The sequence below is a fragment of the Lissotriton helveticus genome, chromosome 4_1 (genome assembly GCF_964261635.1).
Source record: "Lissotriton helveticus chromosome 4_1, aLisHel1.1, whole genome shotgun sequence".
Taxonomy (NCBI): Eukaryota; Metazoa; Chordata; class Amphibia; order Caudata; family Salamandridae; genus Lissotriton; species Lissotriton helveticus.
Window position 1 is genome coordinate 1,175,904,306 of NC_136063.1, and position 16,385 is coordinate 1,175,920,690.

General features: G+C 50.0%; 1 protein-coding gene across 9 annotated transcripts in view; it reads left to right on the forward strand.

Moving 5' to 3' along the window:
* RELCH (RAB11 binding and LisH domain, coiled-coil and HEAT repeat containing) overlaps window positions 1-16,385 on the forward strand; it is an 878,561-nt gene that overhangs the window by 426,343 nt on the left and 435,833 nt on the right. For all 9 annotated transcript variants that reach the window (XM_078687764.1, XM_078687757.1, XM_078687759.1 and 6 more), the window contains one exon: window positions 13,002-13,142. In XM_078687764.1, coding sequence (XP_078543890.1) covers window positions 13,002-13,142 — 141 coding nt within the window. The remainder of the gene's footprint in view (window positions 1-13,001; window positions 13,143-16,385) is intronic.

Sequence of the window (16,385 nt, forward strand, 5' to 3'; positions counted from 1 at the left end):
GTCGAGTGGGCCCACAATGTCGATTCCCACCCTCTCAAAGGGGGTACTGACCACGGGGAAGGGTTGGAGAGGAGCCTTGAGCTTCCCTCCGCTCTTTCCGCTGGACTGACAAGTGGGGCAGGACTTACAGTGGGCCTCCACATCGGAGCGCATGCCCGGCCAGTAGAAGTGGGTGACCACGCGCTGGTACGTTTTGTCTTGTCCCAAGTGTCCCGCCAGGGGCACGTCATGGGCCAGGTTCAGGAGAAAGCCGCGGAAGCGTAGGGGGACCACCAGCACTCGGCCGGACCCTAGCTCTGCGGACTTTTGCTCGCTGTATAATTGGCTGTTTTCCCAATAGATAAAGTGGGAGCCGGACTGGTCACCGGCGGCCTGGGCGGCGGCCTGCTGCCGCGGCCCCACCAGGGATGGACAGGATGTCTGCTCTAGGCAGGACTCCTCTCGGGACGGTCCCCCTTCCTGGCGCCATTGGGCCAGCTCAGGAAGGTCGTCCAAGCTTGGGGTCGGTTCGACGTCGGGGCCGCGGGGCCCTGCATCGGGGGGGAAGCTCTCCCCGGGGAATAGCTCAGGGGTCTCAAAGGGTTCAGGGACCTCGGGGTCCTCGGGGGTCACCGGGGCTGCCTCTAGGGTCGCCTCTTCGGGGGTGGCCCTTCGGGCGGTCATCGACCGGGTATTCACACAGGCCCACTCGGGTAGGCCCACCATCTCTAAGTGGGTCCTTTTCTCAACCCGCTGCCATGGGGAGCTCTCTAGATCGTTGCCGAGCAGGCAGTCCACAGGCATGTCGGAGCGGACCGCCACTCGTAACTCCCCAGAGACGCCCCCCCACTCGAACGGGACTTGAGCTATCCGGCAGGTGCGGACGGAGTTATCGGCTGCGATCACCCTGCAGGAGATGTGGGAAACAATCTGGACTTCGGTGACGAGGTGCCGTTTGACGGCGGTGATACTGGCCCCAGTGTCTCGGAGCGCCCCTATGTGATGGCCATTGACAGTCACCTGCTGCCGGTACTTCTCTGTGTTGTCGGGTAGGGGAGCTCCGGGGACCATCTCCCTATCACCCAGGGAGACTAACATCATAGCTGCAGGTTCCGCTCCCTCGAACTCTTCCTCCCCCTCCTCTTCTAGGGCTACTGAGGTGATGTGGCGCACTGGGGGTCCTGCAGCGGCAGGCTTCTGGAACAAGGGGCAGCGGGGGTCATTGGCATAGTGCCCGGGTTTCTGGCAATGGTAGCAGGCTTGGTTGACCCGGGGCCCTGGCTTAGCTGGAGGAAACCCTGCGCGCGCTGTGGGAGGTGAGGTACCTGGCTGGTTTCTGGGGGGACTGCGCGGGGACCCTACCTGGGAACCCCTCTGTCTATTCTGACCCCCTCCTCCCCTCGGGCGGGATGGTCCTTGTTCGTTTCGGCCAGTGTCCCCCCCGGGCCCCCGGGTTACTCTGGTGCTCACCCAGCGATCGGCATCGACGGCCAGCTTCCGGGGGTCGGCCAACTTGCTGTCCAGGAGGTGCTGTCGGAGTTCCACAAAGCAATTCAGGGACAAGTGCTCATACGCAATGAGGTCGATGAGCCCCTCGAAGGTGGATACTTTGCTGCCCTTGATCCACCCTTCCAGGGCCCGGCTGTAGAAATTGACATATTCTACCCATGTGGTGCAGGGGATCTTCTTGCATTCTCGGAAGCGTTGGCGGTACATTTCTGGGGTGAGCCTGTACCTTGTGAGGAGGGCCTCTTTCATGTGGCTGTAGGAGGTCTGTTCGGCAGACGGTAGGTCGAGTAGGGTGTCTCTTCCCTCACTCAGGAATCGACCCCACAGCCCGGCTCCCCAATCTTTCTGCGGAACTCGGTGTGAGGTCATAGCTACCTCGTAGGCCTTGAACCATTGCTGGATGTCATCGTTTTTATAATATTCTTTGACCACATCCTTGGGGATGTGGACCTTGGGTTCCACTGGGGGAACAGACTCTCGGGTCGCTGCTGTTTTGTTGCCTTCGTTCCGGGCCTTTAGTTCGATTTCCAATATGCTGCGCTCGTGCTCCAGCTGGAGCTTCTTTCCGTCATGTTCTCGCTGGAGTTTCTTCTCCTCCAGTTCTCCTTGCAGCCGCAGCTGCTCGATGGCTAGCTTCTTCTCGGCCAGCTTGAGTTCTCCTTCCATTTTCAACCGGGCTAGTTCTAGCTCGTGGTTTCGGTTGCGTTCTCGGTCGGTCATCTCTTCTCGAGACAGACCTCTGTCGGGGCTGTAAGTCCGCGTCGGGGACTCTGCTCTTTCTTGCTCTGGGGCGTGGGTTCCGATCAGGGGTGCTCCCCCTCCATCGGCTTCCGTCGGTGCTGGAGGTTGGGCTCCGGTCTCCACCCAGGCTGTTAGAGCTTGTTGGAAGTCCTCTTTGGTGTTTAATCCCATTGACGGGATATGGAGATCTTTGCAGAATTGCTTGAGCTCACGGTGTGAATAGTCTCCCAGAAGCTCCATCTGGAAGGTGGTCTTGTCGCTCGTGATGCTCATTGTTGTTCTTCGTTTGGGTAGTGTGTCGGTGCTGTACGATCCCTAGACGTAGGTTCTTATCGCGACGCTGCCACCAATGTTAGAAGGGGCAATCTCCGAGGGCCAGGTTGTGCTCACCCAGCCACCCCAAGATCCACCTCTCCCACGGAACTTGCCGAGTCTTGATTGTGAGGTCCTCGCCGGGGAGGCCTTTGGGTCTGGGATCGTACACACTGAGCTCACACCACACTACGAACAGACACTACACCGTTGGATTTTAGGAACAAGTTCTTTATATAAGCAAATAACGAAGGAAGCACTCTTATATACACAGTGGCCACAGGACCACAAAGTCTCTGAGGATTCGGGAAGAGGGAAGCGGGACAGTCTTTTAGTCTCTGGGTCAGTACGAGGCGTACCCTGCGCACAGCTCTCAATCCTCGAGCCGGGGGGTACGGGATGATGGTCGTACCGACTGCTTCACCTCGGTCGGGTCGGCTCGGTCGTGATGGTGGTCTCGATGGTCCAGCCGGACCAGAGTACTCTTCGAGCCGCGACGAGGTCAGCAGGGTTCGATCTGGAGAAGTTCGTGAGGAGCCGCGACAGTGTCAGCAGGGCTCGGATGGTTGCAGGTTCAAGCTTGAGCCGCGACAGCGTCAGCAGGGCTCCGGTGGTCTTAGAGGTCGAGCCGCGACAGCGTCAGCAGGGCTCCGGTGGTTACGAGTTCAGCTCGAGCCGCGACAGCGTCAGCAGGGCTCCGATGGTTCAGTTCCTTAAGGCAAAGAAGGAGCCGCGACAGCGTCAGCAGGGCTCAGAGGTTCCAGATGAGTCTTCTTAGGGTCAGCCGCGATCAGATCAGCAGGCTTCAGGTCCAAGATACAACTGCCCGCTAGTTATCAGGCGGCCCCAGTTATAGTCCTTCTACTCTTTGATCTCCGGACCCTCGCAGGCAGAGGTCTCCGGCCCTGGGGGCTTGTCGTTGGCGAGGTCCGGCGGTTGGCTCTTTGATCCCTTTGAAAGATGGGTCCGGGAATTCCCAGACGCCCAGCGGGTCTGGAGCCAGCCCTCGGGGAGGCCAGAGGGGTGATTGAACCTGGCCCACAGGGGAGGGCCAAAGGTGTGACAGAAACCAGCCCCTCAGGGGAGGCCGGAGGTGCCATCGAAACTCCCTGGCTTATCTCACTCGGGAGCCCTTTACCCCCCAGCCGGGACTGGCGCGCCTTTGGAGTCTGGGCTTCGCTGGGGCCGGGGTCACGCTAGGCCTAGGGAGACAGGGATGTCGGGAAGGGAAGATGGCGTCCGGGCCTTGTGGGGCAGGTATGGTTAGGTGCGAGGAGCTGGGCGAGGAGCGGCAAAGGCAGGCCTGGTCAAGGTTCTCGGGTGATCTAGGCGTCACTGGGTAGGACGACCAGGCTCGGGTTGCAGGCTACACTAACGGGGTGGCCGCGCAGGGGACTCGGGGTACAGGCCTACGCTCACAGGGTGTGGAGGGACAGAGGTGAACCACGCCACGAGGCCGGGTCCAACACATCTAATGACATAAATCATGCTGTCACTGATCTCTATAATTGGTTAAACACAGCGCCCGACAAGGTTGCACCTGAAGTGGCCATGAAACCTCGAGTTAAAAAGGTCTCGTCTCCCTGGTATTCGCCCTATCTCAAACTTATAAAGATCAAGTGTAGACAAAAGGAACGAGTTTGGAGATCCCAATATGATGTTGGTCACAAGAAAGAATATTGCGTAGCCTTGGAAGAATACAAGGCCGCAATTATACAGGCTAAGGCTATCTACTACACTGCCAAGAAGCCACTAACTCCTCAAAAGACTTATTTCAAACGGTCAATGCCCTGTTGAAATGCCCGCGTGATGTAATGTTTACACCTGAGCAAAAATTTGTAGACAAACTAGCGGTTTTTTTTCTCAAAACAAGGTGCAATCCGTGTATGACATACAGGAAGAACTCCCCTTCGGAGAGCTTTAAAAACCTTTCTCTTCTGTTAAGCTCCATCTGAGTTAGACATAGCTTCAGTACTCACAGGAGCGCCGGGACACCCCGTTGGGTTAGCTGTGCGCTATATAAGATGCCATAATAATAATAATAATAATATGATAGTCTGGAAGAATCAATAAACAACACAGGAGCAGAAGCCTTAGTTCAGTCTGAATCCAGGGTGGGCCATGAAGGTCTGCTATCCTTCCCTCCAATTACAGAGGAAAAAGTAGCGGAATTGGTGCTAAGCATTAAATCTGGCTCCCCACTGGACCTCCGCCCACCGCATATACTGCATCTGGCCTCAGAGGAGATCAATATATCCCTAGCTCCAGTAATAAACAAAATTCGGTCTGTAGGAGTCTTTCCTAAAGCATGGAAAAAGCCTGTATTCGTCCGTTTCTAAAAAAGCCCAAGCTGGATCCACAGGTTGAAAAGAACTATAGGACTATCTCCTGTCTACCTTTTGATGCCAAAGTGTTGGAGAAAGTAATACATCTAGAACTAACATCATTCATCTTAGATACCTCGCAACACGGCTTCCGCTCAAAACATTCTACGGAGACAGCTCTGATCATGGCAACAGAGGACATCCGTAAGGTGACAGATGAAGGGGGAAGGGCGGTACTGGTCCTGCTTGACCTAACAGCAGCCTTTGATACTGTAAAGCACATGGTAATAAACCAAAGGCTGCAGGATGCAGGTATCAGTGGTACAGGTCTTTCTCTCTTATCATCCTTCTTATCATCCAGAAAACAAATGATTTTCTGGGATGGATTTAGATCGGAGGAATTCTCCCTCCCGGATGGAGTCCCGCAGGGCTCGGCCTTATCACCAACACTCTTTAACATTTACGTAGCCCCTCTGGCCAGGCTGGTAAAGAACTATGGCTTTACATTGGTGTCTTACGCCGATGATATGCAGCTCATAGTTTCTACAGCTGAGTCTGCAGATGCTCGGGCTGCTGATTTCTCTAAGTGTATTTCAGCTTTAAAGTCCTACGTTGTGGGGGAAAGCGGTTTTCCTTTCTAGCGTCCAAACTCTGGAATACGCTACCAGTGAATCTTAGAAGATTACCCAACAGATTGGCATTCAGGAAAGAAATCAAAACGTGGCTCTTTCTCGAACACTTAAGTATGCGTTTATGTCCTAGCTCATCTCTAACACAGCGCCAAGACGCCTCGGCAGTAGTGCGCTCTACAAATACCGTCAGTCAGTCAGTCATTCTCCAGTTGTTAGCAAGCAGAGGTACTACTGAAAAGTTTCCAGATCCAGTTTGGCCACTGGGGAATATTCAAAAGGTGAGAATTCTGTGTCTAGATTAAACCTTTGGTATCTTGGTATAAAAGTCCGGCTTAACTTAGATGCACTTTGTTAAGTATTTATACAACACACCAACAGTAATAAAGTGGATCCACACCACAAGACAAATCCTGAACCAATTTACAAAAATAAAGTGAAAATTATTAGCTAAAATGAGACCAAACAACAAAAATTTAGATTTAAGTTCAAATAGAGTCAAGAAGCAGAAAGCACTACCTGTGGGTATCTGGTTTCACCAGACCAGGGCAAAGTCTCAAGTTCAGGCAGACCGTAATGGAGTGTGGGCCGGATATAGGGACCAAGTTAGTCCCACTGAAAAAGTTGCCTTCTCAAAGTCTGGCATGCTGAGTTTAAAACTTCAGGATTTTACAAGAGGAGCTCAATGGATGCCAGCCAGAGGGCCAGGACCTGAGTGGATATCTCTTGGGGATCAAGAACTCACTCAAGCAGAGGCCAGCAGGGTTTAGGCAGGTCCGGTTGCACATCTAGGCAGGGCCAGTTGCAGCAGGACAGTTGCAAGGAGGCTTCTAGAGCTTGTTGTGTCCCTGTAGATCAGAACAGGAGGTCAGATAAGTGAGCTTTGGAGTCACTCAGGTAAGCCTGGGATGAAGGCAGCAGGTCCATTCTTCCTTCTCAGAAAACAGGGCGCACCTCAAGCAGCAGGGAAGTCCTCTGGTGATAAAGGCAGTCATTATTCTGTAATGTCCAGAGATCCAGGACTGTACTGAAGAGTGGTTTTAGGTCCAATATTTATAGTTGGTGCCAACCTTTCAAGTGGGTGAAGCTTCTAGGAAAACCCATGGGATTCTGGATCTTTCCTTCCTCCCTCTGGTGAGGCTCCAATTGTCTAGGTTGACAAAAGGCTGTGTCTCTTTGTGAGTGTTCTGGAGGCAGCTCTTTGAAATGTAAGTGGGGCAGAGAACAGCTGAGGAACAGTGAGACAAAGTGGGGGACTAGGTGCTGGTAGGATGAGCCATTCTGACAAGATGGGTAGGGACCAATCCTGCCAAGATGGCTCATCCTACCAGCACCTTGTCCCTCCTTTGTCTCACTGTCTGGTAGGAATACAGAAAGACCAACTGCCAGATAATCACAGTCATGTGAGCCAGTACACAGGCTGCAACACCAAATGTTTAGGACAAGAAAATGCCAACTTTCTAAAAGTTTTGTATCAAAAGTGAAAATGGGTTGTGACCTTAGCAGCGAACTAGATTGGGCCTCCTTAAACTTTATAACCTAACAAATTATCTATCCACCAAATATTGATTACATTTACGTTATGATTTAGTTTTTTCTCAAAAAGTGTTTATCCTTTTAAAAAGACATTCAAGATGAAGCATATGAAGTTTTTCATCAAATATTTTAAAAAAAGAAAAGTGAAATTAAACAGAAGGGCTATTGAAATATGATTATTTGTCTTTTTGTTTGGTAAATGTAATCAATATTTGGCGACTAGATAATTTGTTAGGTTATAAACTTTCTAAAAGTGGCATTTTCAGATTTGTGACTGAAAGAGGATTTTAAATTACAATTCTTTTGAGACCAAGCAAAAGCTTTCTACCTGTTCCCAATCAAAAGTTACCACTAAGTAAATGTAATAGGGTAACCCAATATTTTTCTATCGGAGAATTAGGGCTCTCGGTAGTGAAAATACAAATGTGGGAGTTTTTCACTATGAGGACGTATAGAACTTAAAAGTAAAGGTCCAACTTTATAAATACACTGCACCTTGCCTTGCGGAGTATTTAGGGCCTACTTTAGTGGTGACTTATATGGATTAAAAAAAGGAGATTTAGACCTGGCAAAAGTTTTTTTTTGCCAGTCGAATCAGCACTTTTAGAAACAAAATAAGAAAATATGAGGAGTGAAAGCAAAAGATTTTGTGGTGACCTTTCAGAATGGGCCAAGTCCAAAAGTAGTACAAAGTATTGTCTCCTGAAACTCGTTTTTCTCCAATGTATTCCCAAATAGCTCACTATATAGATATTTGCAAAATAATTAAAGGTAGAATTAATCCAAAAGGAAACAATTACCATATTCTTGATCACAGCATCTTAGTAGAGGTAGTGCAACATATAGGCTCTACTGTGCCCTCACTGGAGTCTCATTGTATGGTTACTGGTGCATCATTTTCAACTGCTTAAACACAGCGCACTGTAGAGGCTCTTTGCCTTTCGAGCCATAGCTCTTGCCCACAGAACTCTCATGACATGAATGAGTCACCCACTGTGGAGACAAATACAAATAATGCCAAAACAAATGTTAAACAAAATACGAGTGCACAGCAACTCAAAACACAACCGCCTGGACATCGTCCTGAACGGCCGCTCCCCTCGCTTCCTGCTCCCAGCCCAGTGCAGCGCCCACAGCACACAGCTGAATCTCGTTTTGCCTGTGACTCGCCTGCAGAGTCTGGTATCGTTGCTCTGACCTGATCAATTCGATCTGTGCATTATTTTGAGGCAGCGCTTTTTTAACTTGTATGTGCATTTAGTTTTGGCAGCGCTTTTTAACCTGTAAGTGCATTCATTTTAGATAGCTTGTTTTTATATTGTAAGCGCTCTCACCGGGATTCTCTGTGTGATCACGCTGGTACTTCTGTGCATTCGACATTACCAGGCTTCGCATTGCGCCCTCCCGGTTTCACTTTCTAGCCACCCCACCATCTTGTTGTTGTGCTTTTCCCCTGGCCCGCCTCCACGTCCCCGCCTCCCAGCTGACCCTCCCACGCTCCGCCCCCTCCACCACCTATGTTAGTCAGATGGTTCCACGTGCAGCGTCCACGCGCTACGGCCGCGCCGAAGGTGCGCCAAAGGTAAGCCCGTCTACGCCCGTCCGCGCCGAGCCCGCGCCCAGCGCCAGACCCCCTGGCCCTCGCATTGCCCAGCCCTCCCGCATTACTTACGATGCCACCACCCTCCTAGCCCTTAACCCCGGCCGACCCCCCAACTGCGTCCAAGCCGCTCCTGGACACACCCATGGACCTTTCTCATGCCACTCCTGCAAATTCATCGGCACCGTCACCAACTCCGATACGATCACACCTCAGATTCCCGACCCCAACCACCTACAATGCATCTTGCTCAACACCCGATCGGTCCACAGGCACGCCATTGACCTATGGAATCTACTAGACACCATCTCTCCGGACGTCGCCTTCCTAACGGAAACATGGATGAACGCCTCATCTGCCCCAGACATCACCATTGCCATCCCAGAAGATTATAAGATCATACGCAAGGACCGTACCGGCCACACAGGAGGAGGAATCGCTATCGTCCATAAAAAATCCATCCACATCTCAACAGCTCTGACGTCAATCTTGCCAACTCTGAACACCTTCACTTCCAGATCCACATCGACCCCAAGACCACACTCAGAGGCACCCTCCTTTACAGGCCACCAGGACCCCGCGCACAATTTAGTGAGGACATCACGGACTTCATCACTCCACACGCGCTCCCCTCCAAAAATTACATCCTTCTGGGAGACCTCAATTTTCACCTTGAAAAGAACAACGACCGCAACTCCACCACCCTTTTGGACAACCTCGCCAACCTCGGACTTAAACAACTGGTCACTTCCCCCACCCACATCGCAGGTCACACTCTCGACCCTATCTTCACCTCCAGCAATCATGTCTCCTTCAGCCACACTACGGCTCTCCTTTGGACTGACCACAGCTGCGTTCACTTCACCTACAACAAGCCCAAACCCAACAACCACCCCCAACCAACTCTGCAAAGAAACTGGAACAAAATCACCATCGACCAGATCTCCTCATCGCTTCTTCTAAACCCCCCAGCCCACTCCTCAAACCCCGACCAAGCCGCCACCAACCTCACCCTATGGTTATCCAACAGCGCCGACATCCTAGCACCACTGAAAAAACGACAAAGCAAACTTGGCAGCAAGAAGGCCTCATGGTTCAACGATGATCTTAAGAAATCCAAGAAACTCTGCCGCTCCCTTGAGAAGGCCTGGAAAAAAGACCCAACCACCAGCACCAAGGACGCCTTCAAAAACGCCACCCGCATACACCACCAACTGATCCGAAAGGCCAAGAAAACCGCCATCAAGGACCGACTAGATAACAACGCCCACAACAGCAAGGAACTTTTCAACATCGTCAAGGAATTTACCAATCCCTCGGCCAACTCCAACGACATCACCCCCTCTCAAGCCCTCTGCGACTCCCTAGCTTCATTCTTCCACAACAAAATTGCAGACATCCACAACAGCTTCGACAACCAACCCGGAGTCCAACCCACCCAACCATCTGCTGAACCTTCACCCCCCATGAACATCCTCAACGACTGGAACCCAATCTCCACTGAGGACACCATCCGCCTGATGAACTCCATCCACTCAGGATCCCCCACAGACCCATGCCCTCACCACATCTTCAACAAAGCAGACTCCATCATAGCACCGCACCTCCGAGACGTCATCAACTGCTCCTTCAACTCCGCCACCTTCCCGGAAAGCTGGAAACACGCTGAACTCAGCGCCCTTCTGAAAAAACCCACAGCGGACCCCACCGAACTCAAAAATTACCGCCCCATCTCGCTCCTTCCATTCCCGGCCAAAGTCATAGAGAAAGCTGTCAACAACCAGCTCGCCGCCTTCCTCGAAGCCAACAAATCCCTCGACTCCTCACAGTCCGGCTTCCGAGCAAAACACAGCACTGAGACCGCCCTCATCGCAGCAACAGACGACATTCGAACTCTACTGGACAATGGAGAAACAGTCGCACTCATCCTCCTCGACCTCTCCGCAGCCTTCGACACAGTCTGCCATAGCACCCTTCTACAGCGCCTCAGAAACATCGGAATCCAAGGAAAAGCACTAGAATGGATCACCTCGTTCCTCACCGGAAGAACCCAGAGAGTCCGCCTTCCACCATTCAAGTCAGAGGCCACTGAAGTCATCTGCGGCGTACCACAAGGATCTTCACTCAGCCCCACCCTTTTCAACGTATACATGAGCCCCCTCGCGGCCATCGCCCGCCAACACAACCTCAACATCATCTCCTACGCGGATGACACTCAACTGATCCTATCACTCACCAATGAGCCTAGCACCGCCAAAACTAACCTACACGAAGGAATGAAAGAAGTAGCCGAATGGATGAAACACAGTCGTCTGAAACTGAACTCAGATAAAACAGAAGTCCTCATCTTAGGTACCTCCCCCTCCGCATGGGACGACTCTTGGTGGCCAGAAGCCCTTGGAAAAGCACCCATCCCGACAGACCACGCACGGAACCTAGGCGTCATCCTGGATTCCTCACTTTCAATGAACAGACAAGTCAACGCCGTCTCCTCATCCTGCTTCAACATTCTTCGCATGCTCAAAAAAACATTTCGTTGGATCCCTACCGAAACTAGGAAAACGGTCACCCACGCTCTGGTCACGAGCCGACTGGACTATGGAAACACCCTCTACGCCGGTACTACCGCTAAACTCCAGAAAAAACTCCAACGAATCCAAAACGCCTCAGCCAGGCTCATATTGGACATCCCGCGTAAAGAACACATCTCTGGTCACCTGAAAAACCTCCACTGGCTCCCCGTCAATAAGAGGATCACTTTCCGGCTCCTAACCCACGCACACAAAGCACTCTACGAAATCGGACCAGAATGCCTCAACACACGACTGTCCTTCTACACCCCCTCCCGCCAGCTACGATCTTCCAACCAAGCCCTTGCCATTGTACCTCGCATCAACAAAACCACCATGGGAGGTAGATCCTTCTCCTACCTGGCAGCTAAAACCTGGAACTCACTTCCCACTCACCTTCGCCTTACCCAGAACCACCTAGCATTCAGAAAGCAACTTAAAACGTGGATATTTGACAAGTAATCCCCCACCCCTCCTTAAGCGCCTTGAGACCCTCTGGGTATGTAGTGCGCTATATAAATTCTCTGACTTGACTTGACTTGAACCACATTTTTCCGGCCATAAACAAATGTTAAACAAGCATTTGTAATGTAATAGGTGTCACATTTTCGTTAGAGCTATTGGCATTGTAAATGACAATGTATTTTACCTATGTGTTTTGGTTTGGGGTGTAGTGGATGTATGAATAGAGTGACAGCTGCAGCACTGCCTAGAGGACTTAGAATGAGGAATTACTGACAGGACAAGAAAAGCAGCTAGCAGCACTGCCTGGAGTAGTAAGAATGAGGAATTACCACTGGGACCAGAGAAGCAGCTGCAGCACTGTCTAGAAGCCTTAGAATGAGGAATTGTCACTGGGACCAGGGAGGCCGCTGTAGTACTTTCAAGAGGACTAAGAATGAGGAATTACCACTGGGACCAGAGAAGCAGCTAGCAGCACTGGCTAGAGGACTAAGAATGAGGAATTACCACTGTGAACAGAGACACAGCTGCAGCACTGCCTAGAGGAATTACCACTGGGACCAGAGAAGCAGCTAGCGGATTAAGAATGAGTAGTTACTACTGGGAACCAATGCAGCTGCAGCTGATCCTCTCAAAAGTTTTCTGATGTGGCTTTGAACTGCAGCCATGTATGGCTCTCACCTGTAGCCTCCTTTGGACCAGGTGATCCACCTAATGTGTTTACAATTCCTTTCATGAAGAAAAAGGCTACTGCAATATTGAGCAGCTAGAGTTGAAAGGGGTTTTGTTAGCCTTCTTGAGTGGTCAGCTCCCCTCCCTCTGACAGTTGAGGCTACATTTAATGATCCCTATGAATGAAACATTGATTCGGGCACAAAAACCTGTATCACTACTGCCAAATCTTTCTTTGCGTTTTATTGTGGTTGGTATTTGTGCAAGTGCAGAATCCAGTGATGACCTTGCTGCTGTGTGTGTGTCTGAGAAGAGTTGAAATGCATATTAATCTGGATAGGATATCATTTGGTAGAACTATTAGTGCAGGTAATTAACTTTTCTATATTCTTTGGATGTAAATGAGGAACATTTAGGTTTTCCAATTACATTACACATTTTGTCCCTAAGTAAGTGACTTACTTCAACTCTTTAATAACAATATATTGTGTACAGCAGGAAAAAATATGTATAAATACAATGTGAATGTTGGTTAAGACGGAAAGTAAATATGTGGTCTGCCTCAAGTTTCTAAGCCACTAACACTACTCCAAACCTGTATTCTATATGGTATTTCTGCAAAGTAGCTTAGGTAAGCAATCTGTCAAACCGTGCTTCTTCCTTGCAGAGAGAGATTCGAAGCTCCCTGGTCCTGTCCATGTTGCAGCAGATGTTGATGGATGATAAAGCAGATATGGTGCGAGAAGCAGTGATCAAAAGCCTTGGCATCATCATGGGATACATTGACGATCGGGACAAATATCAGCAGGTGTGATTTAAGACCATGAGAATGTGCTGCATCATAGCTGCTATATTTGTGTATCAACAGCTCTTACTTCTGTTTAGGATTAAATAACAAAAATCTCATTTGTTTATGGTCCTAAAGTGTTGGAGTCATTAATTAACTTTGGTATGTTCAGATTAACTTTTTACCGATATTTATTTCAGTGACTAGGGGCTACATTTACACAACATTATAATGGTCGTAAACGCTCCAGTTTGACATTTGCAACAGTTAAAATGTTTTTCCTAATGTACTAATCCCATTTTGGGAGTCAGAAAAGCTTTTCCGACTCCTAATGTTAGGTTTCAGAAAGAATACCAATTTTATATCTGAAAGGGCCCTATTAAAGGTATCCCTTCCAGATAACGAATCTGTGTCTAGGTTATTGATGTTTTCTGACTGAAGTCTGATTGCAAAACATTGCTATATTACCAACACCTCAAAGGAAGTAGTAATGCATTAGCAAATGTTAAGGGATCTGTTGGGACCCCTACATCCTTGTACGAGAAACGTTTATTGAGGAGTAGGCAGTTGTCCAAAGGACCACTGCCAACACTTAATCATGTAATCAGCTAAAAAAAAATATATATTTTTTTTTTAACGCGCCCTTCCTTTAACCCCTTCCATGCTCACGACGGAACGGTTCCGTCATGATCTACGGTTGAGCTGTGCTCATGACGGAACCGTTCCGTCATGACCACGCCCGTTTCTATTAGGGCCCAGCACCGGAGGGGGAAACGCGGTCGCACCGAAAAGGTTAAGGAATACAGGTTACATGTGTTTTGTTTTTAAAATTGGATTACTTAAACAAAATAAAAAATTACGACCTTCCTCTTTAATATTCATGAGGTCGGTTGGATTCTGACCCATGACAAATCAGATATTTAAGAGCCAACCTATCAGTGCATAGGTCGGTCCTTAAAAATCTTTACTGTTTGCTATTTGCGAACAGCATTTTGCAACCACATATTTATACATCTGGACTTAGGTTTCTGCAGTTTAGTTTATATAGTTACAGAGTCACTATTTTGATTTTCACATAATTGTTGTTTCTTTACTAATAGTTAAGAAATTACTTTTTCTTGAATATAATTTTCAGAATAATTTGAAAGTTGAATTTAAAGATATTTAATGCATTGCTTACAGTTTTATTGGCTTGCATCAACGAAATAGGGAAGAATGTCCAGTTTCACTTTTTCTACATTTCCTCAGTCCAAGATTCAATGATTAGAGCAACCTAAAGAACAAGATTGATCTTTTTTTCACTTAAGTCTTATTAACATATTACAAAAAACAAGCATCGCCAGAATTAGGGGGCTCTGCTTCTCTTGTGTCCAATATAAGCTCCATCAATCATTTAACCTACAGCAAGAGACACCTTTCCTGTGGTAGTCCTCCAGTGTACCTTTTTAGTTGTTGTCTGTATGGTCATCTTATCCCTTGCTCATTAGATGCCTTGCCTGTGAGTCCCAGTGGGCCCCAAAACATGTTGGTTGTCCAAAACAGAATGGGAGGGTTTACAAGCAGTTTGAGGGATGTAAGGTAGTTAAGGAGGCAAAGATCAGCAAGTAAGTTGTGGACAGGTATCCTTAATCAGGGCCCTGTGATGGTAGCACGGTGGTAAGTTTATGCAGGTTTTAGTGACCAGCCATTTGTGTTGTACTTAGGGTGTCTACTCCAAACAAATAACAAGGTGATGATTGAATTAATCTGAAAGAAACAGTTAGTTAGCGATTTCTTACCTTAGAATTACCCCAGGCGTCAGACTGGATCCGGAAAGTTTTTCGTAAGCAGTACCCCTGTGCGTCGGAAGGTGGCGTTGGTCGACACTGCGTTGGCATTGTGGACGCCGGGATGATGTTGCGGTAGCTACATAGACGCCTCCCTCGGACGCTGACGTCAGTTCTTTCTTTTTCCGCGCCAGCAAGTGCAGATCTGGAGCGAGCGGTACCCCCAATCACTTTTTGACTGACTTTTTCTTGACTTTCATCAACATTGTTTTTTGAATCCATCGACTCCTGGTGCACAAGAGATGCCTGGCTTCAAGGCTTGTGGTTCCTGTAGCCAACTGATGTCGGTGACGGTTCCACACCGCGTGTGCCTCTTCTGCCTGGAGCGTTACCACGACCCCAAGTCGTACTTCGACTGCCGGACCATAAATCCGAAGTCTTTGTGGGAGCGGTCCCGAAAGCTTCTCGAGGCTCGGCAGTCTGCTCCGCACCATTCGAGGTCCCGGTCGCGTAGGATGTCGAGGGGCCGGTTGCAAAGCCATCATCACTCTTCATCCAAGTCTTCACACTCAAGGTCAGGTAAGTCGAAGCACAAGAAGAAGTCGAAGAAGCATCATTGCTCTTCGACTTCTCCCCGTCCGTTGGCCGGCGCAACGAGGGATGCGCTTGGTCCCCTCCCGCCGCTCTGCGTGCGGAGCCCGGAGGGCCGACTCTGGGCTTCCCTCCCTTCCCAGGACCCGGAGCGACCCCTGCCCAGCAATTTTAAGAAGCGATGCATGCATGCCATCTTTGGGCAGCCTGACCCCGCTGGCGCGCCTGCGGGCCCCGTGGACTCAGATGGGGCCCCTGAGCCTTCGACGCCGGTGGCGCCAGCCTCTGCACCACAGGGCCCCCTTAGATCCAGGCCTGCATCTGGATCGGTGCCGGTCAACCATGTTACACCTTCCCTGGCACAGATTCCACCGCACCACGACTGCAACCGGCGACGCCGACCCCAGCTTCCACCTCGAGGTAGACACATAGCTGATCTAGTGTCGACTGACGTCGGATCAGACGCAGACGAGCACTTTTGTGCCCCTGTTCTACCCGGGAGAGTGATGAGGGCTGGGAGGAGTCTAGAGACCCTTTAACCGACCGGTTAGGTTATGAACCGGACTGGAGAGAGGAGCGGGGGAAGCCAGTGGTCTGGATACCTCACCAGACCTTGGCATGTTGTCTGCTCCTACCGTGGCCACAGAGCAGAGTGCATCATTCGCAGCAGTGTAGCATAGGATGTCAGATGCTCCCAGACTCGAACTACCTATGGCGTCAGTCAGGACTAACCTCCTGACAGAGGTGCTTCAACTGGCTGCGAGCTCTTTGGAGCCCCTGCTGCCGTTTAATGAAGCCTCAGCAGACATCCTTTTGGGCACCTTGTCCAGGCCCAACACAGGGGCTCCTGTGGACAGGATGGTTGCCCGATGCCACCCCTCAGCCCTGAGCTACCCCATTTACCTCT